This window comes from Tinamus guttatus, unplaced genomic scaffold, assembly GCF_059628265.1.
Source record: "Tinamus guttatus ecotype Peru unplaced genomic scaffold, ASM5962826v1 Tinamus_guttatus_pri_ptg000716l, whole genome shotgun sequence".
Taxonomy (NCBI): Eukaryota; Metazoa; Chordata; class Aves; order Tinamiformes; family Tinamidae; genus Tinamus; species Tinamus guttatus.
This window is the reverse complement of record NW_028289250.1, coordinates 3,085,667-3,101,654: the sequence shown is the minus strand read 5'-3', so window position 1 is coordinate 3,101,654 and position 15,988 is coordinate 3,085,667. Positions and strand designations below refer to the sequence as shown.

The following is a 15,988-nucleotide window of genomic DNA, read 5'->3' as shown; positions in this document are numbered from 1 at the left end:
AGGGAAAGAAAAAGAGGAGAAATTTGCAATTTTGTGCATGCATGCTTTAGGGGTTATCTGTTATTTTATTCAGTTCTAGTTCCTAACGGCAAGGAAAAGGACTAAAATCTTCATTTCCATTTAACCAAAAATACTGGTTTGACTGATAGAATTTCAGAAATAGCTTGGAAAAGAAATATGTAACCTATGAAGACTTTTTAAAAAGTCTCTGAAAAATATTGTATATTGTAGTATCTCCTCATTTGTAAATCTGTCTTGTAATTTTCTTAGTGTGAGTTTATCAAATATGTGGATTATTGGTAGTGTAAAAATTCACAGAAACAATCTGCTAGGTAGGATGTGAAGAAGTGACAATGAATAGACTAAGTACCCAATTTTTCCAAAACACTTTTATCACCTAAGCATTGTATCTTCAGCTACTATGCATTAGAATAGAAGCAGAAGAGAAAGAAAAGGATATTCTGAGGTTATTCTGTCATACCATATAAATTTCCCCACCTCAGCTTCCAGGGTAGTAAAAAAGAATATTTTTTCCTTTCCTTTTTTTTTTTTTTAATAAATGAGAAGTTCTGTGCAAAGCAGTTAATGACCAGTTAATGACCAGTTAAGGGCTAATAAAATTGGTTGGTTTACATTGATGAGATGGCGGGTGGTAAAGAAGGTCTAGGAGAGGAGAAAGGAGGAACCTACCCATTTCCATTGTTGTTAAAGGGTTTTTGTCTTTAAATGAGCTCGTATTTCACTACTGCTACACAACAAGATCTGGTTAATTAAGCTGTGGGATTTCATTTAGAAAAAAAAAAAAGATAAAACAAATCTGTCCCTATGCAGCTTCATTACTTTTATTTTTATTTTCTTTTAAGAAAAAGAAAGAAAAACTTCTGCAGAAGAGGCTGTCAAATTAACACTGGTACATGCTTCTCTGGGGATTTCTTGAATATACCATTTAAAAAGGTTATCTTATTAAACCAGTTCCCATCAGACACCTGCCTGTCAAACCTTCCCTACCAAATAATCCTTACTATTCCTGGCCATTGATTAGAGAGCCATATAATAAAGAAATAGCTCTCCTGTCTTCCGTTATTAGACAACATAGTCTCAAGCTTGTATTCATTGATGTCTGCAGATTTAGAGTCCTGAGGTAAGGAAGGACTTCCCCACAACAGCAATAAAAACTGAGGTAGAAAATATTACTTTTGTTGTCTGCTAACTTCATTGCTTTTTCTTCAAATACTTTCTTACCTTTCTTTTTTCTTGTTTGTCAGAACTACACAGCACACACATATAATGTGACTAATTTGGCAGAAGGCTGTCTCTTTTGGGGGGTTGATATTTCAGTTCCACCCTGATGGCAGCTCCACTTCCCCTCATATTTTCCGTGCAAAAATATGGTTTCCTAGTTCTATCTCAGTTTCCAGTGAAAGCATTATGATGTTCTGATACATTAATTTATGGTAGTTCAAGCTTTATATCTCCTTGTCCAGTACTGGGTCAAGTTCTACTTTTTGTTGAACAGATTTGGATTTGTTTCCTTGTTTGCTTATTTTTTATTTTTAAATGTAGAATGCATTTCTTATAAGACCAATGGTAGCAATGAGGAAACACACAAAATTAATACAAAGCCTGTAGCACAGCTATGCTTGTGCTAATACAGCAAAGGAAATAAGTAATAACTTTCTTATAATGATCGTATTCTTTATATTAGCTCAGTCTCCCAGGAATAGCTTTGTTTGTCTTGTGTCAAAACTATATAGTTCCCATTAATACAACATCAGTCCTTCTCAGCTATTTCTTTTTAAGCAATCTTCTGGTTTCCCGTATTTCTGTGGGGATTAAAACACAGTTACCAGTGTCCAAGCACCTGCTATGCATATGAAGATACTGTCTGCCATCCAAAAATTAGTAACTATCAAAGATTTGCTTTCTCTTCATGTAGCTAGTGAAGCATTTTATGTTTCTCTATCATTTATATGGTGGTAATATCTAGAAGCCTTCATCGAATGAAGCCCCATTGGCTAGGAAGGGGTGGAGAGGGTGAGGTGTAGAAAGGAAAAGTAACTGGGGAGATAAGGAATAAGAAATGGGAAAGAGAAAAGGACAAGGTGTCAAGGAGATGCTTGGCCGTATATGGATGACATTGCAGGGTGGGAGATATATAGCCAAGTGTCACAGGATGCAGCCTGGGTGGCAAAAAAGAGTTCATTCCCATTCACGTGTAGTCTCTCTTTGGCTTATGTAATAGTTACTGCAGGTTTGTAAATACAGCTGTCTACCCACTCCCACACACCCCCTACCCACACGGTCATGGTAGCAACCACAAAGTGAAGCATACTGAACAAAATTAAAAAATATACAACCATTCCAAAACTAATTAGTAAACAAAAGTGAGTATAAATAAGGGTTTGTTTGCTGAAGAACCATGTTTTGACTCTGATTTCAATTAAAAAACACCAGTTGCATTTCATAAAGACATTGTAAAAATAAGATGTTGAGTTTTTTTCCATCTATCAGCATTGTTTCCTAAATATTGTTAATGTTAGGCACGGGTTTAAATATTTTTCCTTTCTTACTGTTGGGAATAGGTGTAATACCTATTGGATGGATTATGAATTATTTATGCTACAGATAGCATTCTCTTCCCCACAGTAATTTCCTTCTTTCCCTCCATTCTTCTTCCTCCCTATCAACTATAACATCTTTCCAAAAGTTACGATATCACCCATATATCTGCTCCTAGCAACTCTTCTTACTTAAAAACTCTCCAAATATCTTCACAATAGTATTCCTCCTGAACAGTTGCATGCTTTGCCTCTCATGGACCTTTGGAAAGTTAAATGATGAATGTGACCTTGCTCCTCACTTCATATTTCTGCCTTTTTCTAACTGAACAGGGTTCATGAATGTTGAGCTATCATCTCATTTGTTTTCTGTTATATTATTCAAATGAGTAAGTGCTACCAGATGAAAGTTAGAGGATTCAGTATCAATACTATAGTACTCGCTAAAGATGAGTCATTTGCTCCATACAGAATAGGTGATCCCCCAAACAGAAATGACTCAGGCTAATATCAGACTTCCCTCCATTTCACCCGTGCACATTGAGTCTATCCATGCTTTAGCTCCGAGGAGGGTTGAAAATAAGGAGTTTTAAAGCACCAGGAAGCAAGTAGGTAAGCATGGGTGGCTGTCAGCAGAAGGTAAAATTCACCCTGCAAAACTTAAAATTATTTTCCATCCTAACACAACAGGAAACACCTAGAAGTGCAGTGCCCATTTGACTTTTAATCACACCGTAAGTTTCTCCTGAGGTAGTACCAGCCATGCCGTCTTCCTTTACATATTTGACAAAACCTGCAGAGCTCTTCATCTGGCCCTGTCCTCCCCATCAGTTTTCCTTCCTTCATCTCTTCTGTCTTCTAGCGAGCAGCAGTCCATCTTATACCCCTGCTATTCAAAGCTTCAGTCTGCTCTTCTTACATGTGCGCCACAACAGTATTATGCCTGAAGAAGCTATTCTCATTTCTTTTTCGTAACTAGGTTCTATTTTTGAGTGTGAATATGACTTCTCTTGGATAAGGTAGATTTTATCCATTTTTCAGTGGATGAATACAAGAAAGTAGTTTGTATTTTTAATGCTTCTGAAGAACTCCTTCATAGAACATAGAACATAGAACATAGAACATAGGGTTAAAGTTTTGCTTTTAGACTTTGTTGCTAGACACAGACTTGATTTAGTTTCTTTGAGATGGGTTCCTAACTTTTTATATATCATTAATCCATAAGGTAAAAGGAAATAATAAAACTAGAGACTTTTCCATTTGTCCATGATTTGGGATTTCAAGAAATGCTCATCAAGAAATGCTAAGTGGTCCAGTTAGTTGTCATGGTGGTTATCTCTTGTCTGCACGTTTCTGGTATGTATGTTTTATGTGTGGAATAGGAACACTTGGAAAGTAATGTTTCCTGTTTTACCCTCTCAAGACCAGCAAGAAACTCACTTGAATCAGCTTGAAAAGGTGCAAGTTAAGAAAATTCTCTGGGGAGGAAAGATGGATAGAAAAGATGGCAGAAAGGGAGATTTCTTGTAGGGAAGGTTAGTCACATGAGCATGTGAAGATTGAGATCTCATTCCAGTCACCAAATAACAGCTTCATTGTCAGGAGTAAAATTTATGAACTCGCTCTTTGGGTGGATTCTGTGCCTCCTTACTGATCAAAGGATTTAAATAATAAATCCTCAAAGTACTCTTGCTACCACCGAGAAGTCCAATATAAGGAAAGATATCCATTGCTATCGCCTAACAATTCTTCCAACTCAAATGTAGTTTGAAGTCTTGGAGGAAACAGATGCCCTTTCCATCTCCAGCACAGAATGGACAAAGAATGATTCTTGTTCTATCAGTCTTGAGAATTAATCTGGTTACCTTGCGCATTTTTGTCAAGTTGGTACTTTAGACCCTTTGAAGTATTGAGTCCTTGTCAGTTATGACTTCGTATTCCTATTTAGTCTAACAAAATGTCAGTACTTTTTTCAATGGTATATTTACTTAGTTATAGCATAACTTGCTTTTAGCATACCTTGCTTTGTCCATAACTTGCATTGTATATGCAGTATAAAAATTATAAAAAACTATTTCATTCTTACACTTTTAAGCATGTTCCAAGTACTTATCAGAATATGCATAATCTATGGAAGATTTTGGACAACACTCTTTTCTAAATGTACCTCTCTTCTTCTCACAATTTAATTAATAAAGTTTATAACAAATTTGTGATTTTTTGCTCTTTTTTATAATATCTTTGATATAAATTTCTAATTAGCATAACTTAAAATGAAACCTGTAGCTTTTATTAATTCTTGACTTATGTTAGAACTCTCTTGAACACATGGATAGGTCTGTATATTATTCAATTTTTTTGTAGAAGAAAATAATTCTGTGAGTGCTTTTTCTTTTTCAATTCCTAGATTACTACTCTAGTACTGTTCTTGAGCTGTGTTTTTAAGTATATATCTAATTGCAGCTTCCCAAGTCCTTGATGGCACAAAACAAAGTTACTGTGGGATGTGCTGTAAAACCACCCAGTTGCTGCACGCTAGTGAGAGCCTGCATCAATGAGTATCTGTCAGCCTGGTATTTTCATTGAAGCCTGTTAGTGTGAGTAATACTTAAACAACGAGTGACAAATTTACAATCTAATCTTTAATAAGAAGCATTTAAAGCTCATTTCCAGATAAATTATTCATATTTTTATATGGTTTTCAAGTGCTTCAAAACAGTTGCTTTTAATCAGGGTTATATAGCAATATTCCCTGAAAGAACTGTTTTTTCAAAAAAAAGATATTACCCAAGAAGTGGTCTGTGCATTTTCAGGTTCTATGCACCTTGGTGTTAGCAAGTACCCAAGTGAAATAATTTTACTTTATTCCTTCTGTGGAAAACTTAAGTCACTCACTGGAAGATTTACATGCTTAGGTGACACACTAGCATAAAATGAATTAGATATTTTACACATTAATAGATAATTTCATTTTTTTTTGTAAATTTTTGTATGGCAAATATCACTTTTTGTAAACTACCGCAGTAACCTGGGTATTCAAGCATCCACATTAAGTGTAAAAAAAAAAATCAAAGATGGCCACATTTAAATTAGCTTTTGCACAAACAGCTGCTTATGAACATTTTCTTCTATGTTTATCCTTGATTAACAGCTTAACAGGTTCTGAGATTCTATTATGATTTTCATCATAATTCACCTTTTGCACAGCTGCAAAAGAGGATTTAAAAAAATCCTCTGGAGCTGACATAGAGAATCAAAGGTAAAATTCTCTATTTTCAGGTTTCAGTTTATTAATGAGATGTTAAAATCCAACTTCCCATGCTGGATCCAAGAACACCTTCCATGAGTCACAGAGCTAAGACCATTAGCGTGTGCTTGTGCAGAAATCCTCCCCCCTCTCTTTCTCCTGACACTTATTTTCATTCGGAAAACAGATTGTACATTCATGATGCTTCATATTGTGAATTTCAAATATGCAGAAAACGGATTCAGTCCTCTTGACAGAGTGGGGTAGAAGCATGTGTACACCTTGTGAAAACTCAGCTTTTGCCTTGGAGAATACATGTACAGTTGCTGATTTTCCAGGATATGCACCAGTGTGTACCCTGGAGAATGGTAAAACCCTTTCTGCATATAAGCAGCAACCACGATTACAAAAAGCCGTACATGCCAACCGTGTCAAGAATTTTCCAAGCAAACCTCCCCAAGATCACGCCTTCATGATAGACAGTTAAATTACATTATGCAAATTTCATGCAAATACATGCACTGCATATGATAATTAAAACCTTCCTAAATACATATTTACAAAATAGACGATCCATCATGGTCCATGAGGTTGTACTCTACATTTTTTTTAAAATAAACAGTGCAAAACCTCTGAAAATTCACACAAAAAAACAATGTTGATCACCCGAAACAGAATGACCTATCATTTGTCTACTTAAGTTCTTTACAGAGTATCATTCATTCAAAAAAAATCCACCGATTTGCCAACTAAATATTGGAAGTCCTTAGCAACAGTTTTTGCTGGTGTTAAGTACAAAAGCTAATGCACTAGTAGGATTGTGGGCCGTTCTTAATCACAGATAGGAAGTGAAAATTTCACTGCAGCTTTATGTGACAGAACCTGGCATGAACAGAAAACTTATCATGAAATATGACTATGGGAAGTGGCCTTGAGAATATATTTGGGCATCATTTTTCTATTTCACTTAGAAAATGGCACGTTTTGTAGGACCTTGGAGTTCATACTGTGATGTGTACACATAGAGAGCTTCAGTTTTCTAGCTCAGGACTGCTCCAGCCCAAGTCCTGACCAGGTTTGACATGAGCCTGGCCATAGCAGGTTGCCCACAGTGGCATACTAACACTGCAGGAATTACAAGTCTAAAATACGTAACTGAACAGCCTAGCAGCAAATGCTCCTTAGTTGCTCCCCTGTGCTCAGGATGGTAGTCTTCTCTCCCCCTCTTACTTTTCACTACTTTTCAAGAAAGAGCCTTTGTAGTTTTCTCCTCCTGCTTCCAGTTCTTCAGGCTAGTATTTTCATGATGTTTTCACTGGAAAAGTGATAATTCCTGCCTACTCCATCTATGGCTGCATGAGCAAAAGTCATGAATGAGCAAACAGGCAATGGGGCCTGTTTACACCATTTCTCTTTCAGCTGACAGGACTTGGTAAACTCCTCATTCTGAGTCTTCTAGTTTTGAGAAGATCAGTCAGTGCTCTGCAAACCCCTGACCACAGCATGACAACATGCAGCCTTCTCGCCTGGCATTGCCAGCAGTGAAATGCAGCTTTAAATTTATTCAGGAGACTAATTTTAATAAGATAACCAGGATTATTCACACATATAGAGGTAACACTTATGGGTTTGGAACTCAGGAACGCTGTCACACTCTTCAAGGCAAGTATACTGTACCAGTGATTTAGCTGAATGCAAAAATGAGTGGTCTTTTGTGTTTTTAGTTTTGATTTAGTATTCATTGACAATATTTTTCAGCATTATTCAATTTCCTCTTTGCCAGTTGCAGACACATGAATTCTGGGCAGTCTCCCTTTTCTTTCCATGCGGACTTTGGTGTGTAGCATAGGCACTGTATATTTTTGATAGTGTTCTTTGCCAGATAATTGTTTCCATCCTCTTTCACCATGAGCTAGTATTGTTTTCTCTTTTCATTATACCAGCCTGATGAAATAAGGATTTTTTTTAAAATCTACTGTCAGAAGACAATCTCCGAGCAGCCACTCAGAGTGGATTTTTGCAGATTACTCAGAGTCTGATTCTACTACCCTTGCTCATATCAAGTAGCAATAAGATACAATAACTTTTTTTTTTTTTTGGTGGAGCTGCCTATTAAGTGATCTCACCTGACATCCTGGTACTTTCTGGATTAGTCTCATGCTGGGCTCTGAATTCTGTCAGAATAGCACTGATGAGGCCATTAAAATTGTATTCCTGCAGGCAGGTATGAGAATCTGTGATGGATTTGCCAGTTGGGCTCTATCAGAGCAAAATTTTTATAAGCAGCTAGAGAAACAAAAGTAGCAGGTTTTCTGCTCTGACCGGCTATCCAGAACATTGGCATTTATCAGAACCAAGCTGCAGACTATTTGAACTCCACTTATCACTACTTTGGGATTTGTAGCATTTTGAAATGTCTCCCAGTAAGCAGTGTCTGATCGCCACCCAGAAGAGTGGTTCTGCAAAAGGGCACTTTCCAAAGAAAATGTAAAAATATTCCTGAGTATAATCATTTTGCTTTAAAGTAAAGATACTGACATAAATAGCAGAATGGTCTTGGCACATTATCAATTGTTGATGTTTTTGAGCGATGCTGTCCTCATATTTAAATCTATTAGAAGTTTCATATCACAGCAGGCCAGCTGGCAGGCTTGAGAGTAATGACAAGAAGGCATCCAGAAACATGCTCTGTGGGAGTGGAAGCAACGTATATTGACATGTGCTTTAGTTTTGTGGAAGGGAGAGAAAAGCCATTCACCTGATTCACCTGAGCAGGACTGCACATCTGCAGGGAACTTCTGTGCAGCAGTTCTTGGAAGCCAGAAACTAATATTCCTAATTTAATTTTCTGATTCCTAATAATTGCATGTAACACTTTTTATAAAAGTGAGAGAAAAATATCCCCTAGCACTGGAATAGAACCCATACAAAAAGAGATGAAACTATTTTAGTGTGACTGATTTATTTAGCTTTACAATAATAACATCTTTTCTAGGTAGAAGGACTATTGCAAAAGAAATTCATGCAGCATTTATAAAAGGCTTTTTACTCTTCATTTCTTTTATGTGTTTTTTTGTGTTTTGACCAGCATAGAGGGGAAAAAAAAGTGTAATCACCAATGCAAATATCATAAGAACATTGTATTTGCTAATGCTGAGGGCTTTGATAGAGCTACTGATGAGGCAGACCTTCAGACACAGATATCTAAATCAGTTTGCCCTTATGATATTGTGCCATGCCTTGTAAGGGTGCAAAGATCAAATTGCCACTTGCAGTTTTCCGGGCTGACAAACATGTTTCATTTTCTTTAACTGTGAAGGAATGATATCTGCCACAAAAATCACAGCTTCCAAGTGTTCTCCATAAACATGTAAATGTTGTCTCTTTCTTGCTTGTTTGCCTGTTTGGAAATAAACATCTGGAAAAGCAATGACCTGAATGTTGTACTGAGAAGCAGAGTAGAACTGTAACTGTACCATTTAGAGTTAAAGTCCTGAAGAGATGAAAATAGACTGCTTGATTGCTGGTTGTCTCATCAGCCCTTGTGAAAAGCAGCTGACAGTGTTCATGTTCAGGAGAGGAGAGGAAATTGGAATCCATTGTATTTTAACTGGTATTTTGGTCACAAGAATGTATGTGTTCAAAAAATATAGTGAGTTTTTTCGCTACAGTTCAGAAATGTCCGGTATAATATTCATCATCAGGAGAGTAAATTGGTTAAGAAATCACTTAATTTCTTCAAACTCAGTCTGTGCTAATGGGAAATAGGAAATCTGAAGATGGATGGGCCACCCTGGGGTTTTTGCCCTTTTGCCTGATTACTGCTTGTGATTGAGTGCTGGCATTTGGGTTTGCCTTTGTAAGCTCAGCCACCAGACTGGGCTTAAACTGAGAGTAGCTTGCAGAAAATTGGTGACCACTTTGAGCACAATGAACACCACAAACTGTATCAAAAGCAGGTGGTTCTTTCTGTGCTAGCAGTGTACAGTGGCTGGTTTGATGCCAACACACTTGTCCCTCCCTCACTGCTTCTGTCTTCACATTATAAACACCCCCAAAGAGCTTCAGCTCAACCGGGTCGTGGTTGATACCGGCCTAATAATACTTTGAAGCGCTGGCCGTGCTCCAAACCTAGACTGTGCTGGGTCACCTTGTCTTGCCTGTAAGCAGCTCTGCTATTTCAGCCAGGCACTACAGGCACATGAGAGAAATGCACAGGCAACATTCAGCTTTACTTGCCACTCAGCAGGATAAAAAAAGGGAAAGTAGGTGGAAAACACTAGGTTCTCACAATAAAAGAATAGTATGCACTGCCTTTTAATGAGATTTCATTTTTACCTTTGTATCAGCTGTTGGTTTTATGATAGTATCACTGATGTGCACACTGTCATCTGGCCTTTAGTATCACGGTGTTGCTCTTCATTAGAAACATCAAAATTTTTAACACTGTCTTCTGGCATGCTATTCATTCATTCATACAGCACTAATGATGCGCGTTGTTCAGGCAATGTTTTTCCACAGAGTAAAAAGAAATGTTGTCAGAGATTATAAAAAGATCTTGGGTTTCTGATAATTGTTCTCCTACCACTGCTTGTTAAGCTGCTCCAGGTTCCCTAGGGCAACTTTAAGCACTGGCAAGAATTTGCAGCTACTGGGACAGTCCCCTAGGAAATCAGAGAGAGACTCTTCTTGGCCCCTTGACTTTACTGGAAGTAAAGCAAAGTTACCATATTCTGATTCCAGTGTCTTTCCTTCACATTTGATTGGGCACATGATTTTGCAGGCAGTTTTAATAATTTTAGGAAGGTGAAGAGAGAACAAACAAGCTAAAAAACAGCATTCGTGGGCTATAAGGAGCCAAAGAAACATGAGAAGACAGTCTATGTTCCAATTTAGACATGTTTTTTCACCAGCTGCACTGTAAGAGCTTGAGATACATTTTTTTCACCTTTGCAGAAAAGCTCTTCTTCATTTTCGGAGTTAATGTGGCAATCTTCCAAGCCAAACTCACAGAGGAGAGGAAATAAATCATTCTAATGGCTGCCTGATAGGAATCTCAGCACTAGAGAAACTACCTCCTTTCCAGAAAGTCTTGTAAAAAATGACCCGATTTACTTAATCTTTTTGACTCACTAATGTTCCTGCTTGATTCTACAGTCCGCAAGGCATAAACGTTGTGACATCAGGTGAAGTAATCATGCAATTACAAGACAGTTAATTATTCTTCAACTGACCTCTTGCTGTTTTTCCCCACACACAGAACAAGTAAATATTATGTCTTTCGATAATTTTTGCTAGTTTGTGACTTGAACTATGTGAAATTTAAATAGCTGAAGTACTTCAGTATTTCTGTCTGCTTTTCACAGCAGCACTGCTACCAGTTTGATTATGAATGGATATAGATAGATCAGAGAACCAAAATAAACTATTATTTCTCTCATGATATTAGAATTAATCATAGAATTAATCATGATTTATACTTGTACTTAAATCAGACTGTAATACCACTGCACTTAGGAAACCTTAAAAGAATTGGATAATGACACTAAATAAATGGACTTCTAGTTAAGAGAACTAAACTAAAATGTGGATGCTAAACCCAAAGCCTTTTAAAATAGAAATTCCATCAACTAATATCCTCAGAAATTATTTTTATCTTCAAATCTGTAAGACTGACTCTGTGCTTTGGCATGGCTTAAATTGGCAACAGAGTAAACAAATGAACAGAAAAGTACAATAGAAAGGCATTGGTCAGTAAAACAAGCAAACAAACAGCATGTTTTCACAGATCCCTTATGATGTAAGAATAGCATGTGGTTTTCTTTTTGGTCTATTTGGTTTTATCAAGTATTCTAATTGCATTTTCCCCAACAAGATGCATTTCTAAGATCATGTTTGATTTGAATTACTCTTCTGCTGTAAGATGAATATACGCAGAGATGTCTTCTTTAGAATACCTAGAATTCTGGTTTGGTTTCCTTTCTATCAATATTAATTCTTCCAGTTTCTACCCTTTGCAGGAGAATACAGTCTGCCTCTGAATAAGGCAGAATCTCCTCAGTCATAAAGACACTATGTCATGTCCAGAACTCCTCTCCAGGGGGACAAAGATGGGTCTTCTTCATTTCAAAATTGCTAATGCGGGCTCGATGTAAAATCAGCCAGAATTGCTCATACAACAGCCTCCATTACTATTCTTTCTTATTTCTCTCTTTGCCTGAATTTTAAATTTGTCTGGAATTTGTTTTAGATTTCCTTGTAATGACATTTCTGAGGGTGCTGGCTTGCCTTTGCCTAGCTACTTTTTCAAAGTGAGCTTCCTGTCTCTGTGTAACAGGTTTTTCCTCTTTCCAGTGATGGCTGGGCAGACAGGGATGAAGTCATTGAAGGTTATGAACCTGAAGCCAACGGAGGCATCACTATCAAACTGCAGTCTCCAGAAGTTTTGTCATTTGACGACTACTATCTGAAGTTGCGTCTGGACACAAACACACGCAACCCCTGGTTCCCCGAGTTCTGGCAGCACAGATTCCAGTGCCGTATTCCGGGGCATCCGCTGGAGAACCCCAACTTCCAGAAGAACTGCACCGGTAACCTCTCAGCTACTTTCCTCATTCAGTCTGTCTGTGCTCTGGGGAAAATTTGTTTCCATGTGTTTGGAGAAGGGGAGCTTTTTTTTTTTTTTTGCATGTTTTTTGTTTTCAAGTGTATAAATCGTTGGTGAAAAGTGCCAGTCTCAGCTATGTAAACCCCAGCCCTGGTAGGAGTATGTCTGACATTGACTGCACAGTACGTATGTCAATACAACTCTGCTCTGTCACAGAGTGACTTGTTCCCCTCCCAGGTTTTAGGGCTATGCTGAGGTTGACAAGAATGCCTGAGTTGTTTGTAATACGGATGCCTGGCCCCCAGGGAACTGGAAAAATCACAGGAAAATCACATTTTGAAATCTAGGCCTGGAGAAGACCTCAATCCACGGCCAGATAAACAACCTTATTCTTAGGTTAGAAAAGGTGTAGGTAGAAACTGACATAAAATAAGAAATGAACTTTTCTGGTGTAGCCCACCAAAAATAGACAACAATGAATTTTCAAAAAGAATAGGAACAAACATTTTTTTCCAGCACCAGTTTTTCTGACCAGGTAAATAATCATGCAATTTATTGAAGCTATTATGGCAGAAAATAATTTTAAGGAAAGTTGATAGGCCTTAAAACTGGCCAAACAATCATCTGATTCACCCTTCCTCTTCCTTACCAATCAAAATAAGTATAGTTGATTTCCATTACATAACACTCATATAAAAAGCATACAGTCCTACAGGTAGAAGTGACTATCATCTCATAGCAAGAGAATCATATCTATGCATAGGCAGCTTTCTTGTTCCATGGCAGAAATAGAGGTAATAAATTAAAAAATATTTCAGGAAGATTATCAAGATTAATTTTATTAATAAATCATGAGGGATTTGTTTTTTATGTAAAGCATTTCTGAGTATTTTCTGCAAATATGTTCTGTGTAGTTTATGAATATTTTGTCTGTAGTAAAAAAAAATATCTTGATAGTGAGGCAGATACTTCATTTTAAGCAACAAATCTGACTTCTCATGAGTCTGTGTCCTGTTTTTTACAACTGCACGCCCTCTGCCCCTCTACCCGATATTAGCAGTAATCTCATTTGATCTTCCTGTTCCCCCTGGGCCGACCTACATTGTATTTCTAGTTCATCCTTTCCCTATAATCAACACCTCTTAAAAACACCTTCCACATTGCCTCTGTTTTTCTTTTAATCCCTGCTATTAGCAGCTGAGTCATAGCAACAAATATTGTGACTGACTCAAGAATGAACCGATGTGCTGGCTGACACACTGCCCGGCCCTTTCTGTGTTCTGGGGACCTAATGGCATGCCAAATTAGACAAATAATTATTGAGCTTATCTGATATATTTTCTTCAGTTGGATCACTAAATTCATGTCTACCAAAATGATGTTTTACATTATACATCTATTAGTTATTGAAACTACTTCAGCGCAGTCTGAAGGAGTTAATATTGGCCAAAATTGTAGAAATTGCTACCTGCAGATTGAATAATGGACACATACCGCAAATGTATAGCTTTTTTTCTTAAGAAAAGAACCTTAAAACTGTGTTGTTTGGTCATTCTGGTCACAGAAATTGAGTTAGTACCCTATAAAAATGTGTAGTTTCTGAGGATTTTCAGCAGCTCTTTTAACCACAGATAATTGACCATCCACATCACACGTTAAACAGTAAGTGCTAATATTTGAAATTCGTTAGAAGTACACTCAGTTTTGGCTTCTTTGTGGTACTACAGATTAAAGTATTACTGCTATTACTTTGTCACCCTGGGAAAATTATCAGTATTGAAAACTTCCTCAACTCTATTTCACCTAATATTAATTCTAATGAGGTATATAGGATCCCACATCATGGAAAATGCAGATTCCCCTTTGATCTCATGAGTACATGCACATTATTTGCATGCACCGTGATCTGTGACTGTCTCTGGGGACCCGATTTTTTCAGTATTCTAGAAATGCTATGGTATTTTCTACCAAGAACAGAGCACACTTGCATCTTCGCATAAACAGAAATTGATTTAAAAGTAGACTGCTTAGGTTCAGCTTCCATCTCTGGAGAGTTATCATATCTGAAAATATCTAATGAGAAAGAAAACCAAAGGACAAAAGACACTTTTATTGTCTAGAAGAGAATAATGTGTTTGTATTTACACAGCAAGGGCAAGTTACCTAGGAGCAACTGCTAGGTAGAAGACAGTGTTGTTCTCATTCAAAAATACATTCAAAACCCTTGGATCTATCAGATTTTTGAAAATAAGAATACCTACAGAGTCTATATTTCAGAATCTTTGGTTACTGCTAACACAAATTGCTCATATTACAAGCTAATCACTTTACTGAGTGATTAGCTGAAATGCAATTTTCAATTTTTAGCATTCATGGATAAAAGGTAAATAGCAAGGACTTCTCTACAAGCAATTCCATCTGCTACCTTTGCAGCGTCTCAGCCAGCATTACTCTTGACTCAGCACTAGTTTGGGATTCCAGCCTCTCCAGGAAGCAAGGAAAAGCAAGCCCTACCGGTCCCCCTTCCCTGATAACAGGAATTACTGCTGTACCCTCCAATTCAACACCTGAGAAGAGTGATTTTGTCCTTTAGGAATTTTCATTTACATTGTACTCTTTGAGTGTGTACACATATTTGTAGGAGAAAAGGTCTATGTGATCAAAGAATGATTTGAAATAAGCAAATCCAACTTTCCACTCCATGAAGTTTACTGGCTGCCTTAATAATTGGCAGCATTTTCAGAAAAGCTTATCTGGATTTACCAGTATTTATATGGTTGTAGCAAAAATCTGTGGGAAGACAAGATAGAATCATCAAGAGCTATGAAATGACTGCTCTTTTGGATATTTCCTTCTTGCAAAACTTTGGAAACTTTTTTTCCCCACTTGGGTGAAAGAAAATGGGAGTCATTTAAAACTTACTCTTTGCTAATACTGCCTTCTCATCTATAGCTAGGTGCCTCCCATAAGCCTCTGCCTCCATCCATTTTTCTCCCTCTCTCTCTTTCTCATCAATGCAGATGTTCTTCCTCAACACAATAAGATTCAAGTTCAGAAATTTTCCTATATGTGAAAGCAAGATATTTTTATATGACTATTCTTTCATAATTTCCTTGATTTCTTACAAGTCAAAACTGCTTCCAGGACTGAGTTCTTCTTCTCAGACTGTTCATATAACTGAGGTATTTTCAATGCTTTCTGTATAATAGCTTCATTCTTAAGAAAACAAAGCTTATACAAAATCTGTAATTGGACCACTAACTTGTTAGTGGCTTCAGAACCTCACATTATTCTTAACCTGTACATGGCTTTCAGGTGAAATGTCAGAACGAAGAATTCCATTTTAATGTCACTAAAAAAAAAAAAAAAAAAGAAAAGCTGTTTCTGCATCTGAGATAATAATAAGCTAGCTAGATAATAAGAAAGACCATCATTCAGGATGGACTTTACATGTTCATTTAGCTCTCCATCTCAGGCACTGTCCCAAGCAGCACTTAGAAGAAATTGTTTTTCTTCATGAGGCCGTTCAGCAATTTCCACATTTTGGACATTGCATGCTGGCAGAAAATTTAGGTA

The 15,988-nt window shown here is 37.1% G+C and overlaps 1 protein-coding gene across 3 annotated transcripts in view; it reads left to right on the top strand.

Annotated features, from left to right (window-relative positions):
- The window catches only part of GRM1 (glutamate metabotropic receptor 1), a 173,249-nt gene that overhangs the window by 99,116 nt on the left and 58,145 nt on the right, over window positions 1-15,988 (top strand). For all 3 annotated transcript variants that reach the window (XM_088537035.1, XM_010224617.2, XM_088537036.1), the window contains exon 3: window positions 12,160-12,395. In XM_088537035.1, the coding sequence (XP_088393161.1) occupies window positions 12,160-12,395 (236 nt within the window). The remainder of the gene's footprint in view (window positions 1-12,159; window positions 12,396-15,988) is intronic.